Source organism: Anomalospiza imberbis, chromosome Z, assembly GCF_031753505.1.
Source record: "Anomalospiza imberbis isolate Cuckoo-Finch-1a 21T00152 chromosome Z, ASM3175350v1, whole genome shotgun sequence".
In the NCBI taxonomy this organism is placed as follows: domain Eukaryota; kingdom Metazoa; phylum Chordata; class Aves; order Passeriformes; family Viduidae; genus Anomalospiza; species Anomalospiza imberbis.
Window position 1 is genome coordinate 59,067,237 of NC_089721.1, and position 15,599 is coordinate 59,082,835.

At 47.0% G+C, this 15,599-nt stretch overlaps 1 protein-coding gene across 1 annotated transcript; it reads right to left on the reverse strand.

Moving 5' to 3' along the window:
• Nucleotides 1-13,975: 13,975 nt before the first annotated feature.
• Nucleotides 13,976-15,180, reverse strand: CARTPT (CART prepropeptide). Its single transcript, XM_068176080.1, has 3 exons — nt 15,006-15,180; nt 14,843-14,926; nt 13,976-14,487 (listed from the first exon to the last, which is right to left on the reverse strand). Exons 1-3 carry the CDS (start codon nt 15,147-15,149, stop codon nt 14,380-14,382), a joined length of 336 nt encoding a protein of 111 aa, XP_068032181.1. The 5' UTR covers nt 15,150-15,180; the 3' UTR covers nt 13,976-14,379.
• Between the last annotated feature and the right edge of the window lie 419 nt (nt 15,181-15,599).

Consider the following 15,599-nt stretch of genomic DNA (forward strand, 5'->3'; position numbering starts at 1 on the left):
TGTTATGCTTCATTTACTATCCTAACATTAGCAGTTACATTCTCTGCTCCTGCTTTTTGACACAGGAGTAGAGGGAACTTGGAGGCCTCTTTGTGTTGATAAAAAAAGAAGATAATTAATCCAGGAGGGAGCTGGGCAATGAGATACATAAGTACTCTGCCAGGTAACCCAGTGGATGTTCTTCATTAGTCATCAACATTCAACAGCAGTTGGCCAACTTGGCTCCTGTGACCATGGAAATATACTGTGAATACAACACATGTCCAAAATTAGAAAATACCATGAACTGGGGAGAGGGAAAGCAGGAGAGACAAAGGTAACTGAAAACCAGTAACACAAAGTATCTTCTGTAAAAGAGGAAGCAAAGAGACTCGATTTTTCCAGTGATTCCATTATCCTCTCCTCTGCATCTGGTACTTGGAATCACTATCTGATTTAATGTGACTACACGTTCTGTATAGCACTGACTTTACTCTGTCCTGCTACCTGATAATTGCTAACACAATTGACATATGCTGTGAGGCAAGAAAAAGCAGAGAACGAAGGTTTCTCTTGCTTCATATTTATGTGATCATAGCACAAGTGAAAACAAACTGCTTGTTTCAGTATGTTGACTTGTCTGGAGAGTAGCAGTCAGGACTCTTCTGGAATACAAAGGCCTATCCTCATCCAGACCAGATGCAAAACATCTTTTCTAGAGGGAGATTATAACTATTCACTCACAGTGCATAAGTCAAAACAAGAAGCAGTCCTCAGATGATACACTGTATTGAAAGCTGTTTGGCAGCAGCATTGTTTGCTTCTTACTTTGGAATTTTTTTCAGTAAATGACAAAGACTTTGCTGATCTGCCATAAAGAATTAAATTGGAAGGATAGGACACAAAAAGATGAAGCTACATCTCAATTAAAAAAAAAGAATTTGAATCTAAGTTGACTGCTGGTAAAAATTCCTTAAAATATTCTTCTTCATAATCAGGTAATTTCTTAGATTATTTTCCAAGAGCATGCTCAAGCTACTACCTGACGAATACTCAATTTTTGATAGCTCCATTTGACAAATGTCGCTGGCATTAAGTATTTCGGATGTACTTAGAAGCTTTCATTCAAGGTGTCTGCCAGCTCTGTAGAGTATTTCTTCAGTGATTCAGGGGTAAATTGCATTATTTTTGTTAGCTGGTTTCTACCCTATTAAATCATTATTAAGATGAGGTACCTATTGAAGTTGTGGGAGCTCACTATTTGTATTCACTGCTGCACTTGTATTCTTTCAGAGCTAAAAAGTTTTCCAGTGCTGAAGTACAGGCCTGACTGCAGAGTAAGAAAAAGGAAAAGGGACATAACTGACTAGGAAATGGAATGAAACAGTTTACTTACTGCCATTCCAAGGACAAAAATTTAGGCTTACTTAAGAAAAATGATACCAAGTTAATAATGGTACTAAAAGAGTAGTTCTGCTTGCTCAAGAACAAGAAGAGACTGGGTAAAAGTTGGCATATACAAAAGGAAAACTATTGCAAAGCTCTTTCCTCCTTTTCCATTATTGATGAAACTTGCTTACATCTTCTGCTGACCTGTGAGCATACAGGGAAATTTATTGGTTGATTCATAGATAGGTAAGTGTGTGTGCCCACAATAGCAATTCTGAAATACATTGTTAAGAATCTACTTAAGGTATTTTAAAATTAACACAGCACCATGTCATTTTTGGATTATCTTTCCCACCTCAACATCAGTCTCTCCTGAACCACAATAAACACAAAAAAAGTGTACAAGCGTGAATAAGTGTCTTTCTTACACAGCACAAACTCCACCACCCCAACCAAAACTAGAATTTCTCTGAATAAATTCCATATTTCTTAAACCCCTGTCCTACAGTCAAGAAGCTGGTTAATAAATTCCCAACATTCATAAGATTCTGTAAATCAAAGCATAGGAAAGTTCTCATGTCTGTCTTCAAATGTCTCTTGTTCTTCTCCAGGTGTGTATCTGAACTAATTTTAATGCAAGTGGTACCTACTCAGGCAATGTACCAGATTTACTCATTAGCTGGATGGTCAAATTGGGCTCCTGGCTATTCATTTATGCAGATATCCTGTCGGAGTCTAGAACATCCCTTTGGCTGCTCTGGATGCCTCGAGACCCTGGCAGGGGGCTCAGGGACCTTGGCAGCAAGTCAAAAACACCTGTGGTTTTGATTTTAGCCCATGGGAGAGGCTGCCAACCTTATATGAGGAGTTACAAGCCAAAAGGGCTCGAGTAGTGTAATAAGGGAATTGACACAGGGTGAAAAAGCAGAATTTTGAGGTTTTTAGAATGTAATTCCGGGATACAATATGGAGGAATCTGGGCGTGCCCTAGCCTTTTCTTCCTTCTTCTTGTCCTCCATGTCTCAGTGTGATAGTGACACTTTTCTATTGGTTTAGGATAGGGACACACTGTCCAACACAGATTTTAGGTATTGGTACGGGAAGCATGGTACACATAATTTTGGGTATATAATGTGGGAGATGCTCGGGGCTCGAGGCAGACTGCCATGGCTTCTGTACTAGCTGGACCTCGGCGGGTCAGAAAGAAAATATTTTAGATAAGAAGAAATAAACAACCTTGAAAACTCAGCTTCGCGCCTTCCAGACGTCTTCTTTAGCTGCTGGGCTAGGGAAAAAGAACTTTCACACTGTTGGGGTCTTGCCAACCCGACCCCGACAATATCCCAAATCCAGGCACAGTATACATAATCCAGCAAACTAATGTGATAATTCCTCCACCAACTGCTAAATTGTTTTCCAGCAATATCCCAAGGAACACTCTGCACACTCCTCTGTTTCCATTTTCTGCTGAATTTGTAGAACATGGTCTAAGGACTAATCTGTGTATACATTTAACAGTGTTTGGATGAGCATATTCTCATAATGGAGCCATAAACAAGTCAAAATTGACTAAAAAACACCATCCAGAATTTGGGTGGCATGAAAAGTCTCCAGTGCAGCATGCCTTCTGAGCCCGGGGGTAACCTTGCTAAACCCTCATGTGGGAGAGCTACACAGTTGTTTTATCCAGGTGTCCAGACCTGCTGAAATGATCGCACGAGGTTGCATCCTTTTTTAATACTACTTTCTTTGACTTCAGGAAGAGTAAAGGATGGATGAAGAAGGATTCAAACAATAAATACCTGTAACTTCAATACTGTTAAGAAAGCTTACTTGAATAATTGTGATTTCATGCATACTGGTGACATCGTGTCTCTTCAGTACACGGCATATGGGTCTTCAGGGCAGCAGACTTCCCTCTCTCTTTTCCATTCTAGAACCAAGGAAAAAATGAAGTTATTTCCTAAGGGAAAGTCTCCACACAGTAACCAGCACCCTCTTGTGTTCACAGCGAGCAGAGGCCAAACCCCGTGCCAAGTATCTCCGGATCACTCCGAAGCTTCATCCTGGAGCACCTTCCACAGTCCCAAACCTGACATAACAGCAGGAGCCTGAAGTCTTATACATATTTCTCCAATAGCTGCTGGCTATTGCCCAGAAAGGAAAGCAGTAATTAGCACGGCTTTATGTACTTTAATTCTCTCAAACACCACTAGAAATATTCTGATAACCAATAATCTGAAAAACTTCTGCCCCAAGTCTTTCTTTTGAGCTACCACGAAGCTCAAAGAAGCTTTCCAAGAAGCTTGGGTGTTTCTCAAAATAGAGTTTACACAATGTCTTCAACAGAAGCCGGGAAGTTTTCTATGGCTCTTGAGATCTCCCATGCTTTAGTCAGTTAAGGATTTATGAACTAGAAATAGCCCTATAAATAGTGTAATAGCAATGAACTAGCATAAGTAAATCCAAATCAGAACAAATATGCAGTTTGGCTAGGGTACAATACTGGTATCTAAATAAAAAAAGTACTGATGGAACCACCAGTGGATCAGTTCTCCAGCCACTAAACTGTTCTTGAAGTGTATTCTTGTTTATGTGGTTTTCCTGTTTGGATTACTTTGTACAGAAATTCAGAATTGCATATAGTTTGTATACAGTTCTCTGTAGAAACTACTTAATAGCTGCAGAGTTTAATATGTACAGGTAGTGTGTGGTAGCTCCAAATCCATGTGCCTGGCTTCCAGAGGAAGTAAAAAATCCATGAATTCCTCACTTATTAACCTATAAAGCAGACTGGATAACAGCCACAGTAGCTGTAATTATAGGACACATATTTAGATAAGGGACTGCAAATGGGAGAAGTATAGCCAGGACCATCAGGACCATGTGCCACCCAAACCGGGGTAAGTTAGATCACATAGTGACACTTAATGAGGTTTCTATATCCAGCATACAAAAAAAGAAAAAATTAATAGGTTTCTCAAGAACCGTTTTTCCTTTTTTTCACCCTTTTTCTCTCAATGCCCTTGGGCCCCACGCTTGGGCACCAAAATCTGTCTCAGTTCGAAAGAGAGGTGTCTGCTAGGGAAGGCAGGAGCCTCGCTTGGAATGGAGAATGTAAACCCCTCCCTCCGAAATTATCATGAGTTGGAAATAAAGGGGCTCTCAGGCAAACATATTGGAGTAGGACTAACAGTTCTTTAATAGTGTGTATAACAAGGAGAACAAAACAACAACAACTACGGCATTAGTAATAAACAGAACCTGGAACCCAGGACCAGCCGCCCTGCCCACAGGTGCTTTCCCCTCTGGTGCAGCTCCGGGCACAGCCGGCAGGGGCGCTGCCGCTCCCGGTGGGCGGGGCCGGTGCGGTGACTCCCCCACGGCTGCAGGGGGCGCTGTGGCGCGGGCTCGGGGAGGACGCGGCAGTGGCGGCTCGGCCGAGACGGGCACAGATGGAGGAGAGGCTTTGCTTCACCAACCCTGGGGCAGCCGATCCTGGTGCTGAGCAGGACTCTGAGGAGCATTGAGCTGGGACGGCAGGGATAAGCAGAAACCCAGGGGCGGTGGACAAGATGTATCAGAAACTCCACAGCAACAGCTGGAACCTGCGGGATGCCTGGGCAGGGGAGGGTGCGCGACCCAGCCGCAGAAGAAAAAAGCGGCTCGCAGCTGGTTTATGGTGGTGGCAGCGAATTCCTTTCCGCAAGCCGCAAGTCCGACCGTCCTCCTTCAAAGCCCAGTGAGAGAGAGCCCGCAACTCCCCACCCCCATCTTCTTCCTGCCTCTGTTCTTGCAGTATCTCTGTCCTCCCCCCAACCCTTCCCCCTGAGAGAAATTCACTAAAACCAGAGGAGCACCGTCTCAAACACCCAGCCATCAGTGCTTCCTAGCAACTCAATGGGAAAAAATTCCACAAGTAACAAGGAAAGAAAAGGAAAGAAAAAATCTGACAGGCTATTAAAAAAAGAGATGAACAAATGTGTGATTGCTCGACAGAGCTTTTTGAAAAAAGCAGATACATTTCTAGCTGATACAACAGAGAAGAATGTACCTGAATGTAGGTACACAATTTGTGGTAAATTGGGAATGGGGCTGTAGCTGAGCCTCATCCCCAATGGATACAGCTGTGAGAAGCAGGTGAACAGTATTGAAAGCAATGAGCCATGGAGTGCCCAGGTGCACTGACTGCTCACCAAAGGGAACAGAGGGCACACAAGTGCAATGCATGAATATGAGGAGTATAAAAGGTTGGGCTAAAGAACAAGAAGGGCAGATGCTTGCAGCCTTCTGCAGTGACATGATGTTACTCTGTATGGGCAGATGCTTAAAGCCTTCTGAAATTGCATGGTGGTACTCTGTGCATCTTGGCCATCTCAACTGCAACATATGCTGTGGCATACGCTAGGACACCTGAAAATTGTATGTCATTAATGAATTCTAAACAGTCTGGAAGGTTAGTCAGTGGAAATGTACTTTAACCAGATCGGTGCAAACAGACATCCTAGAGCTCCAGCTCCATAAGGGAGAAAATCAGCACATCTAGTGTGACCACTAACTAGAGTTATTAAGTCTGTTGTGAAGAATGGTAGGGTATTATGTCTTTTTTATAGAGTCATAGAATCAATCCTTTGTGGTGGAAGGGACCTTTAGAGGCCATTTGGTCCAATACCTTCCTGCAACGAGCAGGGACATCTTTAACTAGATCAGGTTGCTCAGAGCCCTGTCCAACCTGACCTTGAGTGTCAGAACCCAGAACGTCCCTTGGACACTCTTGGATGTTCTGGGCCCAGGTCAGAAGCATTTGAGACCCTGGCATGCAGCCGGAAACCCCTGTAGCTTTGAACCTGACCCATGGAACAATTTACCAACCTTGCAGGAAGAACAAGAAATCACAAAAGTTTAGATATTATAGTAGAAGTAGTCACAAAGCGAAAGGAAGAATTTTTGAGTGCTGTACAGGGGTATCACGGCCTGGGGCCCCGGGGGTCTGTCTGGCCCCCCGGGCAGCTGCCGCCGTAGGTGTCCCGGATAGTGCTGTGCTGTTGAGGCACAACCTCTCTGGGTCCCTTGGGCTAGCTCCCAGCTGCAAGCAACCTAAGCGAGCACTACTGAGTTATTTCAGCTCTGTGAGTTCAGATCTTAGTGATTTCAGCTCTGAGCTCGCAAAGGTGCCTCGGCAGACACAGGGATTGAGAGAGGAGAAGTCTGTGTAGAGTTCCACAGTGGTGTCTTTATTATCAGGGTCCTACAAAGGGTTCCAGTGACAGCTGTTCCACTGAAGTGGGCAGAGATGGGGGTTTAAGTAGGCTACTGGGGTGTTGGAAATTGTCCAATGGCCAGGGTTGAGGAGAGTACGACCTATAGTCTTACAGAGAGATAACAAGGGTCCGAAGACGGAAGAGGGGCTACTTTGGTCCACTCATCATGTCTCTGCATTTCTTGTCTTAGGCGAGTGACTGCCAGGGAGGCCTTGCAGGGCCTCTGACTGCTACACAGGGGGGGTTTTAGGCCTTGTACAGAGGGGTCTGAGTTTTGTACATGGGGGTCAGAGGTTCTAAGATGGAGGGACTTGGGTGTGCCCTGTCCTCTTTCCTTCTTCTTCCTAATCTCCATGTTCTTGGTGATGTTGGCACTCACAGATTGGTTTAGAGTAGAAAGTCACTGTTCAATATAGGTGACAGGCATTGGGGAAAAACTGTAAACATCTAATACGTAATATATGATATAAAAGAGGGCACCAGCCCCCTGGGTGTCGGAGTGTGCCCTTGTCTGACTGCTGAACGGACCGCAGCAGCTCAGGGAGAAATCTTTTAGATAACATACAATAAACTACCTTGAGACTGGACGACTGAAGACTACTGAGTCTTTCTTTGGAGACACGGGTTGGAGGAGAGACATTTCCATCTTTCAGGGTCACCCCAATCTGGGGGTGAGCCCTGACACTTGAGTATTTCCAGACTGGGGCACTTACTACATCTCTGGGACACCTGTGCCCTTTTTTTGCCACCATCATAAAAAAATTACTTCATTGTATCCAAATTAAATTTACCCTCTTTCAGTTTAAAAACACTGCCCTTTGTCATATTATAGCAGGCCCTGCCAAGAGCTGTGCCCATCTTTATGAAAAGCCCCCTGTGAGTATTGAAAGACTGCAGTAAGATCTTCCTGTAGCCTTCTGTTCCCTGAATAACCCCAACTGTCTCAGTCTTTCCTCACAGGTGAAGTTTTCCATCCCTCTGATCATTTCTATAGCCATCCTCTGAACCTACTCCACCAGTTCTATGTCCTTCCTGTGCTGGGACCCCAGAGCTGGATGCAGGGTTCCAGGTGGGCTCTCACCAGAGCAGAGCAGAGGGGCAGAATCCCCTCCCTCCTCTGCTGCCCACGCTGCTTTGGATGCAGCCCAGGACACGTTTGGCTTTCTGGGCTGGGAGTGCCCATGGCTGGGTCATGTCCAGCCTCTCACCCACCAGCACCCCCAAGGCCTTCTCACAGGGCTGCTCTCCCCCTGTTCATCCCCAGCCTGTGCTGCTGCTGGGGGTTGTCCTGACCCAGGTGCAGCACCTTGAACTTGGTCTTGTTAAACCTCATGAGATTCCTGTTCCCTTCTTGAGCTTGCCCAAGCCACTCTGGACAGCACCCAGTCCTTTAGGAATGTCAGCTGCATCACTCAGCTTGATGTCATCTGCAAACCTGCACTTAATGCCACTGTCTGTGTCATTGTTGAAGACTTTTAACAGTACTGATCCCAGTACAGACCACTGAGGGACACCGCTTTTCAGTGATGTCCATCTGGACACTGGGCAGTTGACCACTACCCTCTGGATGTGACCATCTGGTCAATTACTCATCCACCAAGCAGTCCACCCATCCAATCCATCTCTCTCCAATTTAGAGAGGAGGATGTGGTGGGGGACTTTGTCAAAGGCCTTACAGAAGTCCAGATAGATATCTGTAGCTCTTCTCTTGTCACTCCACCACAGAAGGCCACTGGGTTGGCCAGGCAGGACTTGCCCTTGGTGAAGCTGTGCTGGCTGTTTCAAATCATCTCCCGGTTCTCTGTGTGCCTTAGCACAGCTTCCAGGAGGATCTGTCTTCCCAGGCATAGAAATGAGCCCCCACCACCATCCACTCTCTCTGTGCCAGACCCTGAAATGTAATTTGTGGTTCACAGCTGGAACCCAGCAGCTGGTTCTTTGCATTGGTGTGATAATTTCTGTGAATCCTGTAGGATCGTACAAGACAATCACAGGGGATCAGAAGACTGGGACAAAGTCTGGCTCCTGTGTGGTCGTGGTCATTCTGTTACAGTAGTGCCTGCAAGTTAGAATACGTTCTGCCTCCCAGGCAAAACAGGCAGGATCTCCAAGTTGCAATCAAGTCAATTACCGCATACAAAAGAGTATTTGCCATTTACTTGGGAGGAATTAAAAGGGCCACCCTTGATTGCTAAATGAGTATTTATGTTTTCATTTCCAATCTCATTATGGCTGCTACTGCAGATAGACTGTGTGGAAGGGCTCCAGGCAGGTCCCACACACCTTCTGCACAATCTTGCCAAAATCTGAAGGCCCAGACCTGAGCTGAAAAAGGGCTCACACAGACAGGATGAGGGATTTGAGGGAGGTGGTGAAGGAAGGCTGCTCAGGTTCCTGAGTCTCTTTCTGTGCAGCCTCCCTTGCCAGCAAGGGGTGTTACCACATCTCCTAGGGACCTAGATCCGAAGGGTTACTTGCTGGGAGTTATAAGAGGTCACAGATTGTCTAGACAAGCAAGGTATGGCTGTGTGTTCCAGATTGCTCTATTGTAAAAAAAAAAAAAAACAAAAACAAAAAAAACCCCAAAAAAACAAAAAAAAAAACCCCAAAAAAACCCCAAAACAAAACAACCCTCCCCAAAAACAAACAAACAAACAAACAAACACCCAAAATCTCATTCATCACTGTTAAGCTAACACTAACACACTCATTTAGATGAGAGACTGCATACTGAGAATGTCATTCCATTACAACACTGCCACCTCTTGTTCTGCTGCTTTTATTTTTGCCCAGCTCCAATCTGTGGTGGAGCCACCACCAAGAGAGAGGCATAAAGTCTCCACTACTTTTGTTAAACTGAAACCCTACAAGGATGAGCAACTGGCTGGATGCAATGTCATTACTTCTATACAAGTTACAAAAAAGTTGAATACTTGACAACATCCACATATCCTATCAATAAGTGTTGATTAGTATGTAACTGTTTCTCTGCTAACTCAGAGAAAGAGGTACTGAAAGAAATGGGGTGAGGAAAGAGGGGGGAACAAAGCAAACCTACCACAACAACAAAAAAAACCACCCCTGAATATCAGAAGCAGCAAAATCCACCTCAGGAGAAAATGTCCAGTATATGTGAAATACATTTTATCCATGCAATGTTACATCCAAACTCTGTGACTTCTGATGTGAACCTCAGTTTTCCTCTCAATACTTATGCAATCTGTTACTCCAGGGGCTGCCACCCATAGGCATACATTTTCAAAATGCTGGTTAATGAAGAGCAGTGCCTGCCTCCACCAGGACCACCAAGCCTGAGAATTATGGCTGCAGATAATCATTGTAAGTTGACTGAGTTTTGACTAGGTGGCCCTGGGAAGAGGTTTGCTCTAGAAGAAGGAGGATCACACTGTGCTAGCAGGTATGACATGGGGAAAGCCATGATGGCAAGGAAAAGAGACAAACTGGACAGACTGGCTGGGCCTCTTTGTCCAGCTGCCTGATGTTCAACTAGCTTCTTCATTGGGGTTGCACTACTGACAAAAATGGGGTTTCTGCATGGATTCCTTGATTTCTAGCACTGTATTTAAATTTTATTTATTTCAGATAGCAGTTATATATAACACTCTCTTGAATTAACACCTTTTTGCTAGATTTTTTAATGATGTCTCTCTATGTTTCCATCTTCATGTGCAGAGTACCTGAAAACAGGGGTAATGTTTTAGCCAAACCCAAGTACTTGGGAGCTGCCAGAAGCCTCTGAAACTGGTGAGTCACCCAGGCACACAGCACTGATCCCCTGGGCTGTGGGGCCGGATAAAACTGCTGGTCAACCCACCACACAGAAAGAAATAATCTGACAACCAGCCTGTCAGGAGCAGTTTTCACATCTCTTTCTAGCTGGAAGATCCAGTCAAAAAGAAAAATTTGTTCTTCAGATGGAGTCAGCAGGAGGCAAGCAGATTTACTGTGGTTGACTTCTAATACAATAGGACTTGAAGCAGCTGGGTTCTTCTACATCATACTCAGTAAACACATTAATTCTGAACAACATTTATTGAATCCAGAATTTCTTGCAGCTCTGTCTGGTGTCTCAATCCAAGATGAACCCTCAAAATCTGTGTTTCTTGTCTTGGACACATTGTATTTAGGGTCCACCTTGGAAGTGTTACTAAGGTGAAATCAGGAGATATTTTATATTTTAAAATTGTATAATTTCATATAATTGATTTCAGGAGTGAAAAATATGCAAGTGCCAATTCTGTCCTGACTCTTACAGCACAAGTTTCTCTCCTGGCCTATTTTTTTTTAGTCTCTACAATAGAAATACCTGTAATGTCATGTAACTGGTCATGTATAATCAACAAGGTAAGAGCCCTAAGGTTAGTGAACACAACTTTGCAGAGAGTATTTTCATAATGTCAGTACCATGAAAGTAATCCCAAAATCCTTATCCCTTAAGTTAGGTTTTAGATTTATGATTTTGATTTTTATGTAAACTGCATTTATAATTTCGAGCACTATAATCTGGCAAAACAAGAACTATAAAATCAACACATAAGCTGACTAGTTCTTTGTATATTTTAGTCCAACATTTCATTTTTCAGTCCAATTCTGTGTAAAGACACCTCCAGTAAATGCTACATGTAGAGTCAATCTACAGAAGCAGTTCATTGAGATGCCTGTGGTACTTGGGGCTGGACACAGCCATTGATTAATACAGCCCTTAATAATCCAGTTTCACCTCTGAACAATCCTGAAGTAATAACATTGTCCCATATGAGGTAGCAAAAGGGGATATTTCAGATGAGTGAAGCATAGGAAAATTATCCTGTACGGGAAAATTAAATGCAGCCAGAAACTCGTGCCAAGGAGTGAAGCTGGGTGGCTTAGCTGACATTCTGGATTTAAAATAGAAGATATAAATACTCATATACACACAAAAAAACCCATTCTGTCTGTTAGGTACTATAAGTAAGAACCTAGATTTAAACAATGTATTTGTATGGATACTCACAAGCTGTGCTCTGCAACACAATAAATACTGACAGGACAATCAAACAGCCAGAGTATAAAAAATACCGAAATATAAGTCCTTGTTATTGTTTGTATGGGAACCAAACAGACATGCTACAAAAATTATTTCATTATTCCTTGAGAAATTAAGGATTTCTACAGTATCTCTGGGAGATACCATAAAAAACATCCACAACCAGTTACAAGTTTACAAAACCTGACACTTGGCCCCAGCCCTGCAAATGCACTATCACACAGAGGCTTTACTCATCCACGATCACAGAAGTTGCAGGCAGAGCTGGCTGCAACTCCTGACTGCTCTAGCCCAGCTCACTACATACCCATTTCTATTTGTCAAGTCCTCCCTGAACAGTGTTCCCACCAAGTGCACCATGGCTCCTGCTTTAATTTAACACTCCCCTCCTGACTCCCCCATATACACAGTCCCCCAGGCCAGTACTCCCTTGCCCATGAATGGCATACCTCAGTCTTGTGGCCCCACCTGCTATAACAGCCTTAACACTCTGTTTCCAGCTACTCTTTATTTTGTCCTTCTCCAGGCTAAGAAGAGCTCATTCTAGTCCTGAAAAATAATAACTAATAAAAACAACCCCAGTGTCGCAGTGTGCTGCATCATGCTGGGCAACAACAGCAGGGGTGTGACCTGCTATTCCCAGTCATCGCTTGGTCCAATGCAGGAACAGATAACGACAACACAAGTCTTGGGGTAAAACTGGATGGGTTTATTAGGTCCACGACCTGGGACCCCCAGACAAAGCCTAGCCCTTTTGCAGAGGTTTTTATAGGGGGAGTGCTATAGGGCAACCAACCAATGAGGGCATGGCAGGGGAGAAATCTAGAGCAGGACTAACATTCTATAAACCTATCGGGGAGAGCAGGGGAGGGGGATAATACAAAGCAACAAATGGGGTATCGAATACTACAAGATAGACGAGGAACACTCTGGAAAAAGGGGTAGGGATAGGGAGGACAACTTGGGAGGGAGGAAGTTAGGAAAGGACTTGGGAAGATGGGCAACTCAGGAGGGGAGGAAATTAGGGAGGAGAATAATGGGCAAATAGAAAATTAAAGCAAAAACCACACCACAGCACCCCAGCAACTACAATACCAGCAATAATAATAGTAGTAATACTGATAGCAAAAGTCAGCAGTGGTTGGTCTCTTTTTGAAGTCAGCTTCTCTGTACCTGTTTCAGTCAGAATTGCTTATGTGCTCTTACTGTTTAGAAGTAAAGCAAATGCCTTACAGAAGCCTTTTTCTCACAAAACTCTGGGCTTCTCACCTAAATTTGTGCTCTCTTCAGCATGAAATATGAAATTCCCTTGTATATCTTTCCCCTGTGTCTGCCTTGGCCCATGCAGCCCCTCATCTCCATGCTGATAAAATTAAGACATGGTTCTCACAAAGACACCCACAGATGAATTGTGACAAAAGAGAGGCAAGAAGTTCTTTCAGGCATCCATCATTCAGGGGAATCAAACACAAAGTAACACAGATGATCCAGATCATGGTAGTTGCCCCCATACACTGGCTCCCCAGACAAGTCTCTGCAGCCGAGATACACCCTGTTCTCTCCCAAAGAAAAACCTGAGGTCTTAAGCCTCTGTATTTGTCACAGTCGCTCTGGGTGCCTGTGGGGAGTGAGCAGATGTCAGCTGAGCAGCACCAGAACACATTAACATTGGTTTCTAGTCCTATCCTGGCCTAGTTGATAGCCTGGCTAAAGCACACAGTAACACTTGCAGTAGTTTTGGAGATACCCTTAGCCTCTCCCTTCGAGTGCTCAAGATTCCAATGTGTGAATTAAAACACCCAAAATACTGTCATCAGAACACTGACTTTATTAATAGAGACAAAGGATTAAAACGCGTTATGAGTTGGCTGAAATACACAGTGTACCTGTGGAGGACAGACATATTTATATACATCAGTTCATTGTAGAAACATGAGTAGGATATCCCCAGGTAGTTTGCAACGAATCCAGACAGCTTTCTCTCCGTGGTAACCCTGGTAAAGCAACCGATTTCCCCCCAGCCCCACCCCAACCAGGCTAGTGCCGGACCCCCTGCACACTATCAGTGTCTCACGCCGAATTTTCTACAGCACAGGGTGAGCTCAGCTGGATTTGCCCTGAGGCCAGCGGTGCGGGTGAACCCCACCGAGGGCTGCTTGCTCTGGGGTGTGCCAAACTGGGTCCTCTCAGCGGAGAGGCAAGAGAGAGGGGGCCAGGGTGCTTTGGACACACCTGCATCCCGCCTGGCCCCCGCTACCCTCAACCACCCCAGGGGAGTCCCCTGGCCCCGGCTCCTTCAGCCGACGTGGGTGGATGTTTTCTGCCCCAGGAAGGAGCCGAACGGCCCGGGGCACGGCACGGGGCCAGTATGGCTTCCCGGCAAGGCTCGGCACTACTCGGGTCTGCACTGGGACGGCACTGCAGCTCCCAGGACCAGCACCTCTACTCCCAAGGCACGGCCCGAGATTTTCCTGGATGGACAAAAACAAGCGGGGAAGAAGGGGAGGGAGAGGACGGGGTGGGGCAAGGGAGAGAAGGAAACAGCTCCACGGATGTCGGATGTCACAGACGGCGTTACACGGGCGATGCGGGGGCTTCTCGCTGCGTTTCTCGGGCGGAGGAGCTGCGGGAAGTCGCCGGCACGTCGGGGCGGCCAGACGTCAGTGCCTGCGCTCCCGGCGGCTTGTCCCGGGACGCCTCTGCTTACAGGCACTTGAGGAGGAAGGAATTGCACGACGTCCCCCGGGGGCAGTCGCAGAGCTTCCCGATGCGAGCCCCCTTCCTCACGGCGCACTGCTCCCCGGCGTCGCACTGCGGGCAGCGACCGGCGGTGAGTGGGACCGCCACCAGCGGCCGCCCAGTCCTGTTCCCTCCTGTCCCGTCCCGTCTAGACCAGTCCTTCCCTTCCCTTCCCTTCCCTTCCCTTCCCTTCCCTTCCCTTCCCTTCCCTTCCCTTCCCTTCCCTTCCCTTCCCTTCCCTTCCCTTCCCTTCCCTTCCCTTCCCTTCCCTTCCCTTCCCTTCCCTTCCCTTCCCTTCCCTTCCCTTCCCTTCCCTTCCCTTCCCTTCCCTTCCCTTCCCTTCCCGCCTCGTTCTGCTCTGCTCCGTTCCCCTTCCTTTTTATTCCCTTCCCGGTGCCGTCCCGACCCGTCCCGCCGGCACACCCACCATGGGCACCTGCCCGAACTTTTTCTCGTAGTGCGGTCCCCTCTTGCTCTTGAGCTTTTCCAGCACCTCCTGCAGCGCCTCGATCTGCCGAGAGACCACAGAGCCGCCGTCAGACCGCGCCCGCCCCGGCGGCGCCCCCCGCCCGGCCCCGGCCCCGCCGTACCAGCTCCTTCTCCGGGGAGGCGCCTCCGCCGCCGGGCGGTCCCAGGTCGCGCACGCGGCGCGGCGGCGCCGATCCGTGTCCGCGGGCGCTCAGCAGCAGCGCGGCCGCCACGGCGCACAGCGCCAGTGCCCGGCAGCTCTCCATGGTGCTGCCGCCCCGCCGCCGCCGCCGCCGCCTTTATAGCGCCGTGCCCACCCCGCCGTGCGTCAGCGCCCGCCGCCGCCGCCGCGCCCCGAGTGTCGGCACGGCACGGCACGGCTGGGCTCCGCGCCCCCACCTCCCGACCGCCCCAGTCGGCGCCTCAAAGCGCCGCCCGTCCCTGGCCCTCGGGCCAAACAGCGGATCCATCTCTGAGGGCGGCCCGAGGGGAAGGCGGCCAGTCCAGCCGCACCCTGCCCGCACTCCCTGTGGTCGTCCACAGTCGAGGGCTGTGAGCAGAGAGGGAAACTATTCCCTCGCCCTTTGGAGCTGGGATGGCTGAGGGAGAGGGTGGACATAGGACACGCAGATGAAAGTGGAAGTTGGGGTTGCAGAATAGGGAAACAAGGCTTGGAAGTCAACACAGGGATCTGACAGGAGGAAGGGTAAGTACCC

What these genes read in the sequence shown, in the direction of transcription:
- CARTPT (XM_068176080.1), bottom strand. Translation starts at nt 15,149, where the DNA reads ATGGAGAGCTGCCGGGCACTGGCGCTGTGCGCCGTGGCGGCCGCGCTG. An exon ending in CCTCCCCGGAGAAGGAGCTG is followed by an intron (nt 14,927 to 15,005) that starts GTACGGCGGGGC and finishes GTCTCTCGGCAG; the next exon opens with ATCGAGGCGCTGCAGGAGGT. An exon ending in AGTTCGGGCAGGTGCCCATG is followed by an intron (nt 14,488 to 14,842) that starts GTGGGTGTGCCG and finishes CGCTGCCCGCAG; the next exon opens with TGCGACGCCGGGGAGCAGTG.